Genomic DNA, 19021 nt, shown 5'->3' with positions numbered 1-19021 from the left:
ATGGTGTTGTGACGGCTGCTGTGACCATAGGACTGGCTGTTTCTTGTTACATTTGGAGAAAACGAGACAATGGAAGGTTTTATCACTCTTTTCAGTTCTTTGAGTATTTGGATATTTATTGTACATGGGCATAAGCTTCTTTTAAAATTTTTCGCAGAAGGCGAAGTGAGCATTCATCAGCAATGTTGGATACATTTGCTTACTGACTGACTGACTGTCTGTCTGTCTGTCTGCCTGACTGAGTGACATATCCAGAACGATTTAATTCAAGTTTTTATGGCTTAATAAAATCGCGCAGTGATTGGTTAAAAACTCTTAAGTGGCCCAGGTTCAGTGATTACATTGCGCTACCGAAATTACATCAAGTGAATGAAACACTGTTACGCTAAAAGCGTGTTACCATTTTTCACGACCCAGTCATTTGAGAATTAATACTGCATGATTACTCTACACACGGATTCTACACTTTTTTTTTTTAGTTTAGCTCTAACAAGCTTGTGGTATATCGTCCTGAGTTGCATAATTATCTTCCTTCTCATTATTATTCATTAAATGTATCGAAAGCATACGGAGAAAGAAGGCTTTGATTATGTATTTTGCAACTTACAATGTCTGTTTGGGAAAGTGGCTTGTTTTGCAGCCATGTTTATTTACTCAGCTGAAAAATGTATCGCAAAAAAATATATCATTCAAGCGCTGTAAGTATCTTTAACCGACTGACAGAAGAAAGATCAGTTTCAAATCATGGCTAACTTTACTTTAGCAAAGTAAAGTTCGTCGTTTGTTTAAACCGACAGTTGATAACCCACAACCCCCACTTCTAGAATTCGCTGTTTTCTTGTGAAAAGAGAATTAAAAAGAAAAAGCCGCAACAGCTCGATTGCCTGTGCACTTGTATTTTAATATCAATTTTCAGGAGGCCAAAATCTCTGCTCTCGTGTACCTGCACTATCAATGACCAGCAGATGAAATCTAAAACCTGTCTGAGTTAACGCTAAACTAGTCATACGATGACACAGATGGTCGGTACGACAATTACCCATCGACACTTTGTCTCCCTACAGTCTTCTAAGGAACATTAGTGTATTTATTGATTTAAAAGCTAAACACTCTATCCTATAACATTATTTGAGTAATCCGCTGTACAAAAACAGCATTGTCTCTCTTGACCAGCGGGTTGCCAACTAAGAAGGTAGGTTTTGCAACGATCTTTTGACTCACTCAGTGCAGTTTGTTTAAATACCCAAAATTAAAAACGAACTAGATGTGTTTGAAACCGGCCGTAAATAATTCAAACCTGTAAGCTTGTATCTGGCTTTAAAACGTTGTTTTAGTCTATCTGGAGTGGTTTTAAAGCTCTGATGCCAGTTTTTCGCAGGATGGATAACGCTATCCTGTAGGGCAATTACCCATCACACTTTGTTTCTGTATGGTCCTTGAAAGATTTGTGTATTTATTGATTTAAAAGCAACACGCTGCATCCTACAAGATCACTTAAGTACTCCAAGGCCGGCTACAAAGAAAAACAGTATTGTCTCTCTTGACAAACGGTTGCCAAGTAAGAAGGTAGGTTTTGCAACGATCATTTGACTCACTCGGTGCACTTTCTTTAAATACCCAAAATTGTATAGGAACTAGATGTATTCGACATCCATCCTTGAATGATTTAAACCTGTGAATTTGCCTCTGGCTTTAAACCGTTGTTCTAGTCTATCTGGAGTGGTTTTGACTCTCTGGCCCGAGTTTTTTCGAAGGCTAGATAACGCTATTCACCAGATAAATCGCTATCCAGTAGATAAGTGTTAACAAAACAAGCCACGCTATCCACTGGATAGCGATTTAACCGGTGGATAGCGTTATCTACCTTTCGAACAACCTGGCTTTTATAGATTCCGTCCGGGGGGTAACCCCTTATATGGGCTATATAGGTATGTCCGGCCTTAAAGGGTATGGTTTTTCAGCCGTTTTGGTCATAAATAGGATATCGATTTTAGCTGATTTTTGTCATTTTGGTCATAAATAGGGTATCGTCTTTGCACTCTAGCCTTGATAGGGGTAAGTTTTAAAGAAGAAGTCATTTTTTCATCATTATCGAAAAGAAAATCGATAAAAGCCCTTCACACATTATGTTCTAAACTAGAGAACTAATTATAACGCAGGTGTGAAACAGGGTTTTGATTCTAGGGTCAGGTCATAAATAGGGTTTCGAATTTTTGGTAAGGTCATGAATAGGGTAGGGAATATCGCAGAGTTTGGTCATGAATAAGGCAAGCGAGCCGCACACCCCCACCCAATTTTTCTGGGAATACCCCCCGGGAGATTCGGTCAATTGACTCGAATTTATCAGGGCTTCTTTATTCATTTTCCGAAAACCTTAGGCCTCATTGCCTTTCCAAATATCACAGCTGACCATATTTTGGTACCTATATCACGAAACTTTGAGGTGACAATTCTATACATGTTAAGACATCGGAGGGGATTAAAGCCTTTTTCGAACTGAAGCGATCCCTTGGGGCCGGTGCACCTGTCAGAAGTTTATAATAAATAAGTGATCGTTATACGTCTTACGTGCTGTTTGTCTGTGCTTTAACTTTATCAAACTGAGCTAATCAGTCGACGTAAATTCATTTCTGACCAGAGATTTCTTTTAATATACGTCCGTTAACAATGGTTCATTTCAAATTGTAAACATGATCACCATTGCTGACATTGGAGAAAGAGTTCCTTTCTAAAACTTTGCAGCACCTAGTGTTGACTTTATCTTTATATTTTTTATTGGTTTATACGCGATTTTATTTCAGACCAAACTTTGTGGTTTTTGATCGTAAAATCGAGATCGTATTTATACCAGAAGGGCTCAAAACAATCTAAAATAAACAAATACCTATGTTGCTTGTGATTATAAGTAAGTACTCCCTCCCCTCTGTGAGACAATATTTTCACTGACTTGTTAACTTCTCTGAATGAGATCAAATATCTTCTCGTATAGCTAACAGTCAGAGACCAACCGTCAAAAAAATTCACGAGGTTCTCTTACTTGTCAAACAAGGAGAAACCAAAATATAAGCAGCTGCAAAGATGAAGGTTTAAATTCAATGTTCCACACGTCGGAGTAATACATTTCGTGGGAAAAAAAAAACCTAATTTGAAATGCCCTCCTTAATTTTAACAAGAAGGAAAACAGAGTGGTCCTAAGTCAGACAGAGACAGCACAGTTTTCTGCACGCCAATAACCAACTGTGATTTGAAAGCAAAATTGACTTGAAAATTTCAACGCAAATTTCTAATTTCCAATTTTCAATTTCAAAGCAAAATTCATTATGTTTTTGTCAATCAGTAATGTATACAGGGAGGACAGATATATAGCATCGTGACAGTCGATTGATTTGTTGCTAACTCACGTCAAAGATATACGTGCTTAGAGACTGTTTTAACCTTTCTGGCTACGACTTCCTCCAATTTAATTTCATCTAGCTTCTGGAAATCTGCGCCTGTGTCATCAAAGTGATAATCTGCATGTGTAAGATGGGAAAGGAAATATCAAGGCAATTCAAGTTTTACCTGCCGTAACAAAATGTTTGCCAAAAGTATGTAAGATTCTGGGACTTGCGAAAACCAATATCAATACGTGCTTCGATCGTTTAGAGTTGCGTAGGGACCATGGAGGTCTGATTAACAAATGGGAGATATATTGCTATCAGCCTTCAATCTGTAACGAGACGAAACGAAAAGGAATTGGAAATTTTCCAAGGAATGCTCGTTTTAACGCAACTTCATGTAAAGTGGAACTAGAGTAATGCCCACCAAGAACCAGGCCAAAAATAGCCAATAGCACCCACGTCACACTCTTTCACTATGTCAGTGTAAAGTTGGGCCGAGCAAGCTGTGCCGTTATGGCGTTATATTCTGCATGCTTCAAAGAGCTTGACAGTCCTCAACGTCTTATTGTTTTGAATGGTTTGCAATGATACGTTATTGCTTATTAATTTATTTGAAAACAAAAACACATAATCTAACGCCTTCATTTTTCACTTTTATTTCAGCTATTGGCATCTGAATAAGTTACTGAAGACAAAATGTCCCCTGTCTACCTCGGTGTCTTATGGCTGTATATAAATATCATTATTTCAAACCGGACGTATGCAACAGGTAAATGAACTCATAGAAAAACGAAAAAAAAAATTAGATTTGAGTCATTTGTGTTTATGGCATACATGTAGCTACCGACTGAACTACTCATCGATACTCTTTAGTCAGTCAAGTACTCAAAGCAACGAGCAGGAATTGTTATGAAACCTGGCAAAGTTCTTTATTGAATGTTTTTGTTGGCTATTTTGGGGATTGACCCTGCACAAAATCTGGCAGAATACAAAAGGTGGTTATGTGTGCTCTACAACTAACGAATCGAAGCATTGCAGTTAGGTGATTCATGCATGCATGTAGTCTAGGAGCATAAAACAAAAGATGTGCAGGGTCAAGCACCTTTTAACCTAAATCTTAGCCTGTTTATTTGCTTCTTTGATGTCTACCGGGTTTCTTAACCATTTTCCTCTAATACCTAAAAAAGTAAAAAAATATATAACCTTTATTTACCCTCGGCAGTGTTATAGCACAAGTGCTAGTGGGGCCAAGCCACACAACTAAAACAAATAATTCAAATTGAACATAACATTTTTAAGAATCCCAACTGGCCGGAGGCAAACCAGTTGGCTATTTACAAGCGTGGCCGAGGATTTGAACTTGGGACTACCGAGAAACAAATCCAGGTAGTCGTCAGAGCAGGACTCAAACCCGGAACCTCTGGATTGCAAGTCCGACACACCGACTACTCGGCCACGCTGCCTCCACCTAAGTTGCCTTACCTAAGTTGAACATCAGTGCTTTGGATGGTTAACAAGCGCATGTGATGCCGGAGGACAACTTCCTTCCCAGGGCCTCTCTCTCTCCGCCCCCAAGAGCGGGGGGAACGAGGTTGGCTGAATGATCGATCACAAACATGAAGTAAACAACATTCCCTGATAATTCTTAGTTAGTTACACTAAAAAAGAAACCCTTTGACACTTCACACATTTTAAAATAATTTATCAGATATTTATTCATTTATTTCAGATTTTGCTGGGATTTTAACCGGTGACGATAATCTTACAGTGTTTGCGGACGGACGTCTCGTTGGCTACCACGACAACACCGGCTGGAACGCGGGAAAGTGGTTTTCATTCCCAAACAAGACGAAGATAATTACCGTGTTTGTTTATAACGGGCCAAATGGGTTTGGTGGATTCCTAGGAGTGTTTAGTAACGGAGTGGTCACAGATAGCAGCTGGAAATGTAACGAAACCTCTATTACACCAGACGATGGATGGGAGCAAACCAATTTGACCGATAACACATGGCCAAACGCCTTCGTCAGACATGATAATAGTGGTCGATACAATTCGGCTCACGTGTATGGAATCCCTAAAGATGTTCACTGGATCAGTGTAGAAAATCATTACGCTACCAAATTCATCTGCAGACGTCGTATTAGTAAGGAGGAAAGACTTAGTAATACATGTAGCAGTAAGTATTCAGTTCCTCTATTCCCGGCTTCAGCCATTGTTATAAATAAAGTTATCGCCCGAAACGTGCTTAAACAACTACATAAAACAGTTGGGTCACTGAGATTCTTTCGATACTGAGTAGATTCGTTATTCTAGACTTTTGCTTAGTATTAGAAACAACCACATAGCCTGACAAATCAGTTGCTGTTTTCTGTTTTTTATTTTTATTATTTTTTTTTTTAACACTTCAGCATCAATAAACCCTCGTGAGACGATTTAGTCTTTTACTTTCTAAAAAATAAAGTAATAAACATTGAAATCTGTAACCTTGTTACCCAAATTTTGGTGTTCTTCTACTTATTACAGTTCTCTTGTAATTCTATGGCGTTGAACTCTTGGTGCAATCATTAATATTCAGTTTCACAACAGCAGCGGGAGTTAGGTGCGAAAGATGCTCGCGCTTCGCTTGGTAAATTCACGATTTGGACAATTTGATAAAGTTATTGATGAATTCTTCCCATAGCTTTGATAACAATCCTTGTAAATTATCTGAGAATGACTGTCGAGCTGTATCTTGATGGAGTTTTCACAACAAAAGCAGTTGGCAGCTTGACGGTTGTCAAAGATCAGCACCAACTTCTAGCAGTACATGTGGAAGGCAAGATTGCTGACGCTGATGTTTTCTTTGTGGCGTCGTCCAGCAATGGTGTTAGAACTAACAGATCGTGGAAATGTACAAACAAATACCACCAGGGTTGGTTTCTTCCTAATTTTAGCGACGCTTCATGGCCAAAACCTCATGTGGATGATAACAATACGAAAGTGCATTTCGTAGCACCAGATGCCAAGTGGATCGCATATCTTCCGGCCAAAAGTAATAAAATCTTCTGTCGGCGGAAAACCACTGTAGGTAAACACCATCCACCTGATTACCTACAGAATAGTTGATAGAAAAGGCCCCGACTTAAAAGTACGGTTGCTTATTAGCTAAGATAAAGATAGCATAGAATTACAGTACTTACGCAGCAACGCATTCAGCTCACTTGTAAATCCGAAAGACCTCCAGGTACGAATAAATAAAATACTTTCTCAACTTAGGCGATAAGAAGGCAAACGAATTCTTGAGCCAAATATTAAGATCTTTGGTGAATTGTTTGGCTGAAGAATTCAAGAATTTACACCCCAAGACAATGCAAGTTACATGGATAGTAAGCAACTTAATGCAACTTACGTTTTGCAACTTACCTCATCGATATTAATTTAGGGTCGTTAAGATGCAACATACAACTGAGGGCCTCCCAGTAGGGTTGGGGGATAGCATATTTCTTTTATCCATTGAAAATTCCTCTTTTTCCATTGTTTTACTTCTACTTTTTGTCAAAGTTCCCTTTAATAAATTATCCCCTGTTCCTTTGAAATAAATGAACATGTTCTCTTGCTCCTTAAAACCCCTGGGAGGCCAGTACAAGCCAAGGTTTGCAAATGTAATCAGCGCTTTTAAATACTTGAGATGTCGACATTTCACAGTGCAGAAATGTAAAAGTCCTTTACTGAAAACAGTTTCTGTTTATTTCACTTAGAGCATGACCTCCATATAGTTCCCAGCTGCGTAACTCCAAGTTCAGTTATGATTGCTTCTTCAACTGTAGCACAAAATGCCACCAGTTCACCAAAAATTTCCAGTGAATGGAACACGGATACGAACAGCCCGAACACGAACAGCCCGAACACGAACAGCCCGAACACGAACAGCCCGAACACGAACAGCCCGAACACGAATACGCTAAGTACATTAGTGATCGTGCTGATTACTATAAGTAGTGTGACGGTTGCTGTGGTCATTGGACTGGCTGTTTATTGTTACATTTGGACAAAACGGAGGTTTTTATCATTCCTTCTAGTTCCTTGAGTATTTGGATTATTATTGTTGATAGGTTACAATAAACAATTGTAGAACCTTTGATCGCCTAGCTTTGTATTAACTTGCTTACTGGCTCGCTTCCTTCTTTGCTATATTTGTTCATTTACTTAAAGAGTGACAGACTGACTGACTGACCTAAAGACTGAATCACTCACCCACGTGCATCAAGAATGCACGATTAGTTAAAAAGAAAACCCCCAGGAATCAATATTTACAGAACTGGCTTGAGACCCAGAATAGGTCGTCAACAAGTTCAAGAGAGAAATTTACACAAAAGGAAGTTAAAAATAATTATCAATTTGAAAACTACCTGACATTAATTACAAAGCCAGCACGCAAAATTCGCCTGACAAGGCTTAGATTAGGATGTCATGCATTACGAATACAAACTGGCAAATATGAAAATAGAGAAGCATTAACCCAGTAGAAGAGCGAACATGTTTAATATCCAAAGAGAATTGGACAGAACATGAGCAGCATTTTTTGATGTATTGTCGGGTGTATACCACATCAAGACGTGAGCTGTACTCACATATTTCAAACGCTGGCACTCATTACCCCAGTTTAAGTGATAACGAGAAGACGAAGTTTTTACTTAGAGCAGAAAACACAGTTACATTTAAAATTATAGGAGAATATATCCATTCAATGTTTCAAAAAGGAAAGAGATTATTGGTTCACAAATGAAATAAGCGCAATGAATTTTTCTAATTAATTGTATAGGGATATAGTAAATGTTCTTTTGTATTTTTGTTAGTTAATGTTTAAACCTTTGTTGTATTTAGACCAATACCTCCCTTTGAAAGGTAACGCGCAATTAAGAATACTATTATTACTATTACTATTACTGACTCACAGACTCGCTGACTCGCTGACTCGCTGACTCACTGACTAACTCACTCACTAACAAAGTCACTGACTCACTGATTCACTGACTCGCTGACTCTTTGACTCACTGACTCACTGACTCACTGACACACTGACTCACTGACTCACTGACTCCTGACTCACTGACTCACTGACACACTGACTCACTGATTCACTGATTCACTGGCTTACTAACAAAGTCAGTGACTTACTGACTCACTGATTCACTGACTCCTGACTCCCTGACTCACTGACACACTGAGTCACTGATTCACTGACTCACTGGCTTACTAACAAAGTCAGTGACTTACTGACTCACTTACTCATTGACTCCTGACTCACTGACTCACTGACTCACTGACTCACTGACTCACTGACTCACTGACTCACTGACTCACTGACTCACTGACTCACTGACTCACGGACTCACTGACTCACTGACTCACTAACTCACTGGCTTACTAAAAAAAGTAACTGACTCACTGACTCACTGACTCACTGACTCACTGACTCACTGACTCACTGACTCACTGACTCACTGACTCACTGACTCACGGACTCACTGACTCACTGACTCACGGACTCACTGACTCACTGACTCACTGACTCACTGACTCACTGACTCACTGACTCACTGACTCACTGACTCACTGACTCACTGACTCACTGACTCACTGACTCACTGACTCACTGACTCACTGACTCACTGACTCACTGACTCACTGACTCACTGACTCACTGACTTGCTTATTCTCTTCGTGCCAGCTGGAATATAAGACCGCAATCATGTCCTGCCACTAAGCACTGCCCCGTGCTGTGGCCTGCGCTTCACCTCATGGGAGACCACATCTTCGCTCCTTCATTATTGTCCCCCGGCAAGTGATATAGTTAACCTGCCTATATTTCTTATTCCAGCTGGATTCCAAATAAAAGTAACTTGTGGTATGCTTTCATCGGGCATCCTCAATTTGTGTACTTATGTGATGCCGTTTTACAATGGATGTTGCAGGCAAAATAATGAAAACGAGCTGCAAATGAAAGATCCGACAAGAGATAAATGGGAAATGACGAGTAATGACGTCACTATATATGAAGAACTCGGTCATGGCGCCTTTGGTAAAGTTTGCAAAGGAATCATGCAGGTCCCTTCGCGTATGAAACGACGTCAAGCTGTTAATAACAAATCAGAGAAAATTTCAAAATCTACAATAACTGTGGCTGTTAAGATGCTTCAAGGTATCTTAAATTATTCTGAGATATATGTAGATTATACTGTAATTTTTCGAACCCTGGTCGGGAACATTGTGTAAGACATCTTGGGTAAGACACTTTACTGTCACAGTGCCTCTCTCCAACCAGGCGTATAAAAGAGTGCCAGCTAATTTAATGCTTTGGGGCAACCCCGCGATGGACTAGTTTTCCATCAAGGGGGAAGGAGAAATATTTTCTGAAACCGGAGATAAGCGCCGGCCTGGTGGGCCACTTAGCTCATATGCTAACGTTTAAACAGAACCTTTTAAAAATCAAAGTTGCCTTAGTCTTGCATTAATTTTCATAAATAGACTGGATATCCATAAGTGACATGCTTAAACAATGCATCACTACTACGCTGTATTATTTCAAGGTCCTCTTGCATAAACTTTCAGAAAATGCTACTCCAGACCAACTGAATGATTTCTTGGAAGAGATTACCCTTATGAAAGCGGTTGGTTCACACAAGAACATCGTGAATTTGATTGGCTGTTGTACTAAGTCCTCGCCAAATTTTCTCGTCCTGGAGTATGCAGCAAAAGGAGACCTGCTTTCTTACCTCAGAGAACGAAGAAAAAAGGTGAAGGCATTAGGATATATACCCTGAATTCGAGCAAAATCACGTATGAATGCGTGTGCTCTTTTCTGAATGAAATAAATGATCGGAAGCTGTTGGTGTGCCACCTGCCAAAACGGGTACACTTCAAATTTCAACAATCAGTGGCTCAAATTAGGTCTTAAATGACTCGGATCCCACTTATATATTTTAAATGATATAATCACAGGTATAGGTAGAATTACACTACCATCGAGTCCTTAACTACAGTGGCACACCAATGACATAATGTAAAATTAAATGACAAGTTTACTCGCTTCATTTATCTCCTCAAGCATTTTGAGAGCTCGTATTGCCGTATCAAAATTTGTCATAAAATAAATGTCTGGTGCTACGAAGAATGGACAAGCATCCCATCCAGGGGGTTGAAATACTCCTAGTCGCTTCCTGCCTCAGTAACCGGGATCAGCTCCGGCCTGATGGGCTCGGCTCGTATACTTTACCTTACCTGACTACTCCAAAGAATGGTCTTATCGACTATTTTAGCACGTTAAGAAATGCTTTCAGATGAGAAATCGACTGAGCTTTTTTTCGAGCCAAAAAACAAACGTGGCCCAGACAAAGACCTGGTATTTGTTAGGTACGGTCCCAGACTACGCCCTAGCAAGTTCATTTCGACTGCCTCCAACCACAATCTTTGAGCCTGCACTGAAAGATGAAAGACTATTTACCCGTGCTAATTAACCATAATTTAACAGATGACTTGTAAGGTGTTGTAATCTTCGCCCTCTGATTTCCAGGTAAAACACACCAATATGGAATACGTACAGATACGAGAAAACACGCCAGAAACACCAAGAGAACTGAACAAGGATAATACAGGCATTGTAAGACAGGTTTCACTTGGTATTGTCATTATAACAACTAAAATCTAGATATTTGTAAAAATCCGCCTCCATCGAGGTGCATGTAATAAATTCTCCGGAACTACAGAAAGTATGCTTCTTATTGTTATTACTAGTATACCCGATTGTCGAATGATGTATTTTGAAGTTAAATTAACCTTCTCCATAATACCTGCAGCATTCTGGGCCTGGCGAAAACAATATTGGCGAAATTAACGTCGCTTTCCTGAAGACAGACAGCTTTATGGATATAAGAATTAACAGCACCCAGTCCTTGAGAAATGAAGAACAACATGAAGGAGACGAAGAAAACGATTCCTTAACCCCGCAGGACATGATGTCCTTCTCCTGGCAAATAGCACAGGGAATGGCAAGTTAAAAAAGATTTTTCCCTTTTAACTGTTTAGTGTAAGCAATTGTCCGAAGTGTGCTAATTGCTTTATACGAGTCGGGTCATCTTTTTGGACTCCAGTATTCATTTGGTCGGGAGACTTGACTGTTCAGGTTTGGTTCTCTTTTCTTTGGGAATAACATACTATTTAAATTGAATTATTTTTTTACGACGTGTCATGTTCCTGACCCCTATTTCTTCTTTCTGTTCTTTAGAAAGACAACGGTAGCCTGCGAGCAGTCTTTCTTCTGCTCGAAGATTCGCGAGGGAAAAAACGCATTTGGCTTTCTTCCCGCGGATTTCCGAGCAAAATAGAGACTGTTCGCAGTCTAAGATGACTGCACAGTTATTGTTGAGATTTGCTGACAATGTCGGTGTTCATTTAGTTGGCAGATTTTGAAAAACGTCCTTACACTACTGTAATGAATGCAAGATTTCCTGTGTCCACAGTGATTAACCATATTTCTCTTGTTTAGCAATACTTATCCGCAAAGGGCATCGTTCATCGGGATCTCGCCGCTCGCAATGTCTTACTCTGTGACGACAAACTTGTCAAAGTCGCTGATTTTGGCTTGGCGCGGAGCACGCTGGGAGAGAATGTGTATCACATGACAGGTCAACACAATAAGCTTCCTGTGAAGTGGATGTCACCTGAAGCCATAAATGACGGTGTTTTTACCACAAAGAGTGACGTGTAAGTGTATCAGAAAGTGTACATGTAACTTAATTTTCCAGATAATTAACATGATAAAATGATGCAATAGTAGGACTGAGAAAATGGGTTCATTGCGGTTGGCTGACAGCAGGCTAATTTTTAGCAGGCACTCTAGTGCAAATTAATGCGAGAGCGTACGTAATTTTTTAAAAAAAAATTAAATAGCAACTACCTAAAGGTTCGTGGAATTTTTGAGAAGTTTTAGATATTAATCTTTCTGTAAATGCTCTATTGTTCTCCTATTTATACAGCTTTCTTGTCTTAATAAGAGGAGAGTCGAAAAAAAAAAGATTTCTAAATATTAGTTAGTCCTAAAATACGTCAAATAGATAAATTTTCCTTCGTCTATATTTTGTGCTTAGGTGGTCATATGGTGTCCTTCTCTGGGAGATAGCAACTCTCGGTAAGTATTTTAATGTCCTAGCCTCATATGGTTGGACTCGCCTCCATATCCAGCCGTCCGAGCTCGAGCCCTGGCTGATGACATTGTGTTGTGTTCTTGGGCAACACACTTTACTGTCACGGTGTCTCTCTGCACCCAGGTGTATAAATGAGTACCGGCTAATTTAATGGTTTGGGGTAACTCTGCTATGGACCAGCAGCCTAAGGAAGTGGAAATACTTCTAGTCTCTTCATGTGTCTGAAACCGGAAATAAGCTCCGGCCTGATGAACTACTTTGCTCGTATGTAGACCTTCTGTTTATGAAATTTCGTGTCTTACTGATGCGTTTGTCTATTAGTTGCCCTAAAACGTATAACATTGTATGTCGTACGTGTTACGACAGGTCATTAATCGTAAAACACACTGCTGGGAGTTACTGATCAAGCTTTTGAATGCAAAGCTGACAACCAACCGCACAGGATAATACAAGCAACTACCATATTTTGACGGACGAAGAGCGATAACAAACAAGAAGATTTTCATTTTCAGGAGGGTTCCCGTACCCCGGCATAAAAAACAGAGAGCTCATGAGACTACTGAGAAGAGGATACAGAATGGAAAAACCAGATACATGCTCAGAAGAGTTGTAAGTCACGTATGTGCGGGAGAAGGCAGGAGGGATTACTCAGTTATATTATTTCTATAAAAAACCCGGATTGGAATCATAATGCAGGAACGATTTTTTGCACTTCAAAATATCAAGGCACTAATCAGCCGTACCGGCCGTAAATTGTCATATCAATATACCATATAAAAAAATCATAGAACATTTCATCAAAGGTGTATCAACCGTGTTGTCAGTTTCGAATGGGAAGTATAGGGAACGTGTTTTGTTATTGTTATCGTTGTTGTTTTTGGCTTTGTTTTGTTTTATTTTATTCTTTCTTGTTGTTTCTTTTAATTTGTTGGTGGTTTTGTTTTGTTTTTTTGATTTTTTGTTGTTATTGTTGTTGTTGTTGTTGTTGTTGTTGTGGTTTTTTTTTTTTTTTTTAGGGTTGGGAGTTTGAAACAAGAGAAAAACATTTCACATATTCAAAGCGTGTCATTAGGCGCTTATTTTCCATGTGCTTTTATTAACAGCTATCAAATGATGAGGCGTTGTTGGGCGGACAATCCGGATACGCGGCCAACCTTTACCGAGCTGTGCCAAGAGCTAGAGGACTGGATGCAAAGGGAAGTTCCTTATCTTGACATGGACCAGCTAGATGAAAATCAACCTTACTATGACGCGTCAGCAGTATCATTGTCCAGTGGATCTTCATGCGAGGGACATGCTCCTGGTCAGAGCCTCACTTCAAACATCGACGCAAACAATTTGGCTCAAGACAATTAACGTCCACGATTGTGACACCTAACGATGGGACTGAGTTTTGCATCTTGCAACATTTCTCGGGAAACAACGGTGCAAAATGCCATGAAAACTGAAAAGGAGAACAACTAGAGACATGAAAAGTGTAGCATAGGCCTACAGGTTTTATAGGAAATAATAGTGATTATAACGAGCGCACTAGAGTTAACGTAGCTAAACGTTTTCTTGAACTTTATTTTAAAGTCGTCCCCGTTCCTCTTTCTAATATTGTAAACTTGTTGGTAAACGGGAATAAATTATTGCTTTACGCAGAACCATGGCTCGTTAATTATTGTTTCTTTCCAAAACAGCAATGAAATAGTTGCGGAAATGTTTACTTCCAGGTTTTAAGTTATGTGAAGTTTACAGTCCCAGTTTGGATCGATTTGAATTTCTTTTATCTTACCCCCGGGGGAGCTGGGGCACTCTATACAAAGTTTTATAAGGGGAGACTCCGCCCTGAGGTCCAACCTCTTACCCTTTGTATTCCTTTCGTATATTGAAAAAAGATACCCCTTTCACACACCTACTTAATTTAAGAACACCGCATCCCTTTTCTAAAGCCTTGATATGAATTTAAGGTAATTCCCCTGGAATGAAACTGCCAATAGATTTTTGTTCAAACTTTTTCCACTGAATATTTATCATATGAGAACTTTAATCATGAAATAAAAAAGGGGGCTGCCCATGCTCGTTAAGGGGCGGTGAGGCATTGAAAATGTCCCATTTTAGCATTATTTAATACTTATTACAAGAACGCATTCCAAGTTATTGTAAACTCTTTGTGAGCCCAGACTCATGAATACACGACTCAAACCACAGTCAATACTTGTGTAGGACACAAATAAACTTTTTCAGTTTGATTTTGACAGACAGCTGAATCCTTGTTAAAATATTGAACCAAATTGCTTGCCACTGCTATCAAACTGTAAAATAGAAAAGACTACAGTGCAGCTGCTATTTTCCTTATTTATTCAATTTTCAACAACAGAAAACAGATCTGTCTTTTCTCACGCAAAGCAAATGATTAGTTGATTAAAATGACTGGAAACAAATTTGGAGTGCCCGAGCTCGTTAGTGAGATATGGCCATTTTTCAACTGACAGAATTGAATATCAAGGCAAATCCGCCATGTTTTCAATGAGCGCATGCACGAGCGCGGGCTAATGACGCCATAAATTATGTGCAGTATGGATGTGCAATGCAAATGTGAGGAATCACCTTAATGAGCAATATTACGGGAAAACATCAAACATTACCAGATACAGCCACAAGGTGCGTCTGTTCGAAATATTGTAATTAAGGGCTCTTTCAAATACCTAACTGCCCGATTTTCCTACCCTTTCATATACCTCATACCCAATGAATGGATCATGCAGTCCGAACACGAATAGGTTAACGAAGTTAATGTTTGCGGTGATAGCTGTTGGTGAACTTAAGCAGTGACGACGGTGACACCTAAGACGATCCCCATTTAAAAAATGAATTTATGTTTCATCTCCAAATGTCGGAGTCAGTGGGCCTATCGGTCTAAAAACAAAAAGAGTGTTCAGTCTTAATATATAATGACATAGTATAATTCCAAATGAACATACGAAAAATTGCCACTCGTAGTTCACGTTCTCTTTTTGTTGAGGACGGTTACGAAATGTACAACTACTTATAACGCACGTGTAAATCCACTATTCAGCTCATTATTAAATCTTTTGTTTGGTGACGTTCTAGTTGTCGTTGGCATCGCGGTTTGCTTAATTAAGCTCCCTACTAATGGTGTTGAGACGGCTGCCGTGACCATAGGACTAGCTGTCTCCTGTTACATTTGGAGAAAACGAGACAATGGAAGGTTTTATCATTCTTTTCAGTTCTTTGAGTATTTGGATATTTATTGTACATGGGCATAAGCTACTTGTAAAATTTTTCGTAGAAGGCGAAGTGAGCATTCATTAGCAATGTTGGATACATTTGCTTACCGACTGACTGACTGACTGACTGTCTGTCTGTCTGTCTGTCTGTCTGTCTGTCTACCTGACTGACATATCCGCAACGAGTCAGTTCAAATTTTAATGGCTTACTAAAACCGCGCTGCGACTGGTTAAAAAACTCTCAAGTGGCTTAGGTTCAGTGATTACATTACACTACCGAAATTACATCAAGTGAATGAAACACTGTTACACTGAAAAGCGTGTTACCATTTTTCGCGAACCAGTCATTTGAGATGATCAATACCGCATGATTACTCTTCATACGGATTCCTATACTTTTGTTTTTGTTTTAGCTCTAAAAAGCTTGCGGTACATCGTCATGAGTCTCATAATTATCTTCCTTCTCATTATTATTCACTAGATGTATCGAAAGCATACGGAGTATTTTGCAATTTACAATGTCTGTTTGGAAAAGTGCCTTGTTTTACAGCCATGTTTATTTACTCAGCTAAAAAACGAGAGGAAAAAATAAACCATCCAAGCGCTATAAGTTTCTTTAGGCGACTGACAAGAGGAAGTTCAGTTTCAAATCATGCCTAACTTTAGCAAAGTAAAGTTCGTCGTTTGTTTAAACTGACAGTTGATAACCCACAACCCCGACTTCTAGAATTCGCTGTTTTCTTGTAAAAAGAGAATTAAAAAAAAAAGCTGCAACAAATCGATTGCTTGTGCACTTGTGTTTTAATATCGATTTTCAGGAGGCCAAAATCCCTGCTATCGTGTGCCTGTACTATCAATGACCAGGAGATGAAATCTAAAATCTGTCTGAGTTAACGCTAAACATCATACGATGACACAGATCCATCGACACTGTGTCTCCGTATAGTCTTCTTAAAAACATTAGTGTATTTATTGATTTAAAAGCTAGACACTGTATCCTACAACATCATTTGAGTAATCCACGGTGCAAAAACAGCATTTTCTCTGTTGACACACGGTTGCCAACTAAGAAGGTAGGTTTTGCAACGATCTTTGACTCACTCAGTGCAGTTTTTTTAAATACCCAAAATTAAAAACGAACTAGATCTGTTTGAAACCGGCCGTGAATAGTTCAAACCTGCAAACTTACATCTGGCTTTAAAACGCTGTTTTAGTCTATCTGGAGTGGTTTTAAAGCTCTGACGCCAGTTTTTCGAAGGATGGATAACGCTATCCTGTACGGTAATTACCCATCACACTTTGTTTCTGTATGGTCCTTGAAAGATTTGTGTATTTATTGATTCAAAAGCAACACGCTGCATCCTAAAAGATCATTTGAGTACTCCACGATGTAAAAAAAAGTATTGTCTCTCTTGGCAAACGGTTTCCAAGAGATAGGGTAGGTATTGCAACGATCATTTGACTCACTCAGTGCACTTTCTTTAAATATCCAAAATTGGAAACTAACTAGATGTGTTCGACATCCATCCGTGAATAATTTAGACCCGTGAATTTGCCTGTGGTTTTAAAACGCTATTCTAGTCTATCTGGAGTGGTTTTAACTCTCTGGCCCGAGTTATTCGAAGGCTGGATAACGCTATCCACCAAATAAATCGCTATCAAGTAGATAAGGTTAACAAAACAAACCACGCTATCCACTGAATAATGATTTAACCGGTGGATGGCGTTATCTACCTTTCGACGAACCTGGCCTTTTATAGATTCGGTTGACGCGAATTTATCGGGGCTTCTTTGTTCATTTCCCTAAAGCCTTAGGCCTCATTGCCTTTCCGAAGATCATAGCTGACCATATTTTAGTACCCATATCACAAAACTTTGGGGTGACAATTCTGCATGCTAAGAAATCGGAGAGGATTAAAGCCTTTTGCGAACTGAAACAATCCGTTGGGGCTGGTGCGCCTGACAGAAGTTTATAATAAATAAGTTGTTTTTAAACACCCTACGTGCTGTTTGTCTGTGCTTTATGAAACGGACTAACATGTAATCAGTCGGAGTAAGTTCATTTCTGACAAGAGATTTCTTTTAATATCCGTCCGTTAACAAGGTTTCATTTTAAACTGTAAACATGATCACCATTTCTGACATTGAAGAGTGAGTTTCTTTCTAAAAATCTCCAGCACCTGGTATTTACTTGTCCTTATATTTTTCACTGGTTTCAACGGAAAACGGCAATAGCGGTCACATGTGCTATTTTATACATGATCCTATTTCAGACGAAACTTTATGATTTTTGACCGTATAATCGACATCGTACTTCATACCAAACGGACTCAAAACAATGAAAAATAAACAAAAAAGTGACGCTTAACATATCTGTAAAGCTTATAATTATAGGGAGTACTCCCTGCCCTCAATGAGACTTAATATTTTCAGTGACTTTTAATGAGATATCAAATATCTTTCACACCGCTGACAGTCAGAGACCAACCGTCAAAAAATTCACGAGGTTCTGTTACTTGCCAAACAAGGAGAAACCAAAATATAAGCAGCTGCAAAGGTGTTGGTTCAAACTCAATGTTCCACACGTCGGAGTAATACATTTCGTGGAAATAAAAACTACTTTGAAATGCCCTCCTTAATTTTAACATAAAGGAAAACAGAATGGTCGTAACTCACACAGAGACAGGGCAACCAATAACCAATTATGATTTGAAAGCAAAATTTAGTTGAAAATTTCAACGAAAATTTCCAATTTCCAATTTTCAATTTCAAAGCAAAATTCATCATTCATTCATTGTCAATCACTAATGTATACAGGGAGGACAGATATATAACATCGTGACAGTTAAATAATCAATTTATTGCTAACTTACGTCAACTATATACGTACTTAGACACTATTTTATCCTTTCTGGCAACGACTTCCCTTAATTTAACTTCATCTAGCTTCTGGAAATCTGCACCTGTCTTACCAAAGTAATAATCTGCATGTGTAAGATGGGAAAGGAAATATCAAGGCAATTCAGATTTTACCTGTTGTAACAAAAATTCTGCCAAAATTATGTAAGATTCTGGGACTTGCGAAAACCAATATCAATAAGTGCTTGGATCGTTGAGAATTGCGTGGGGACCATGGAGGTCTTATTAACAAATGGGAGATATATTGCTATCAATCTTAAATCTGTAATGGGACGAAACGAAAAAGAATTGGAAATTCTCCAAG

General features: G+C 39.0%; 2 protein-coding genes across 2 annotated transcripts; both read left to right on the top strand.

Annotated features, from left to right (window-relative positions):
- The first annotated feature begins 3361 nt into the window (after positions 1 to 3361).
- Positions 3362 to 6800, top strand: LOC145490299 (uncharacterized). The gene is made up of 4 exons (XM_081469427.1): positions 3362 to 3587; positions 4044 to 4149; positions 5110 to 5559; positions 6064 to 6800. The coding sequence occupies exons 2-4, from the start codon at positions 4077 to 4079 to the stop codon at positions 6486 to 6488; spliced, it is 948 nt and encodes a 315-aa protein (XP_081325553.1). The 5' UTR covers positions 3362 to 3587; positions 4044 to 4076; the 3' UTR covers positions 6489 to 6800.
- A 187-nt stretch (positions 6801 to 6987) lies between these two features.
- On the top strand, positions 6988 to 14548 carry LOC145491171 (fibroblast growth factor receptor 2-like). The gene is made up of 9 exons (XM_081470326.1): positions 6988 to 7421; positions 9338 to 9564; positions 9975 to 10159; positions 10936 to 11022; positions 11219 to 11410; positions 11908 to 12125; positions 12509 to 12549; positions 13078 to 13174; positions 13669 to 14548. The coding sequence occupies exons 1-9, from the start codon at positions 7168 to 7170 to the stop codon at positions 13919 to 13921; spliced, it is 1554 nt and encodes a 517-aa protein (XP_081326452.1). The 5' UTR covers positions 6988 to 7167; the 3' UTR covers positions 13922 to 14548.
- The last annotated feature ends 4473 nt before the right edge of the window (positions 14549 to 19021 follow it).

The sequence above is a fragment of the Orbicella franksi genome, chromosome 6 (genome assembly GCF_964199315.1).
Source record: "Orbicella franksi chromosome 6, jaOrbFran1.1, whole genome shotgun sequence".
NCBI lineage: Eukaryota > Metazoa > Cnidaria > Anthozoa > Scleractinia > Merulinidae > Orbicella > Orbicella franksi.
The sequence above is the reverse complement of the archived record's forward strand: the minus strand, read 5'-3'. Positions and strand labels throughout refer to the sequence as shown.

Bases quoted from the DNA above. Each gene is read 5' to 3' on its own strand.
- LOC145491171 (XM_081470326.1), top strand. From the start codon at position 7,168: ATGATTGCTTCTTCAACTGTAGCACAAAATGCCACCAGTTCACCAAAA. The intron at 9,565-9,974 runs GTATCTTAAATT...ATAAACTTTCAG, and splicing joins GGCTGTTAAGATGCTTCAAG to AAAATGCTACTCCAGACCAA. The intron at 12,550-13,077 runs GTAAGTATTTTA...TTTCATTTTCAG, and splicing joins CTGGGAGATAGCAACTCTCG to GAGGGTTCCCGTACCCCGGC.
- LOC145490299 (XM_081469427.1), top strand. From the start codon at position 4,077: ATGTCCCCTGTCTACCTCGGTGTCTTATGGCTGTATATAAATATCATT. The intron at 4,150-5,109 runs GTAAATGAACTC...CATTTATTTCAG, and splicing joins AAACCGGACGTATGCAACAG to ATTTTGCTGGGATTTTAACC. The intron at 5,560-6,063 runs GTAAGTATTCAG...TTCTTCCCATAG, and splicing joins ACTTAGTAATACATGTAGCA to CTTTGATAACAATCCTTGTA.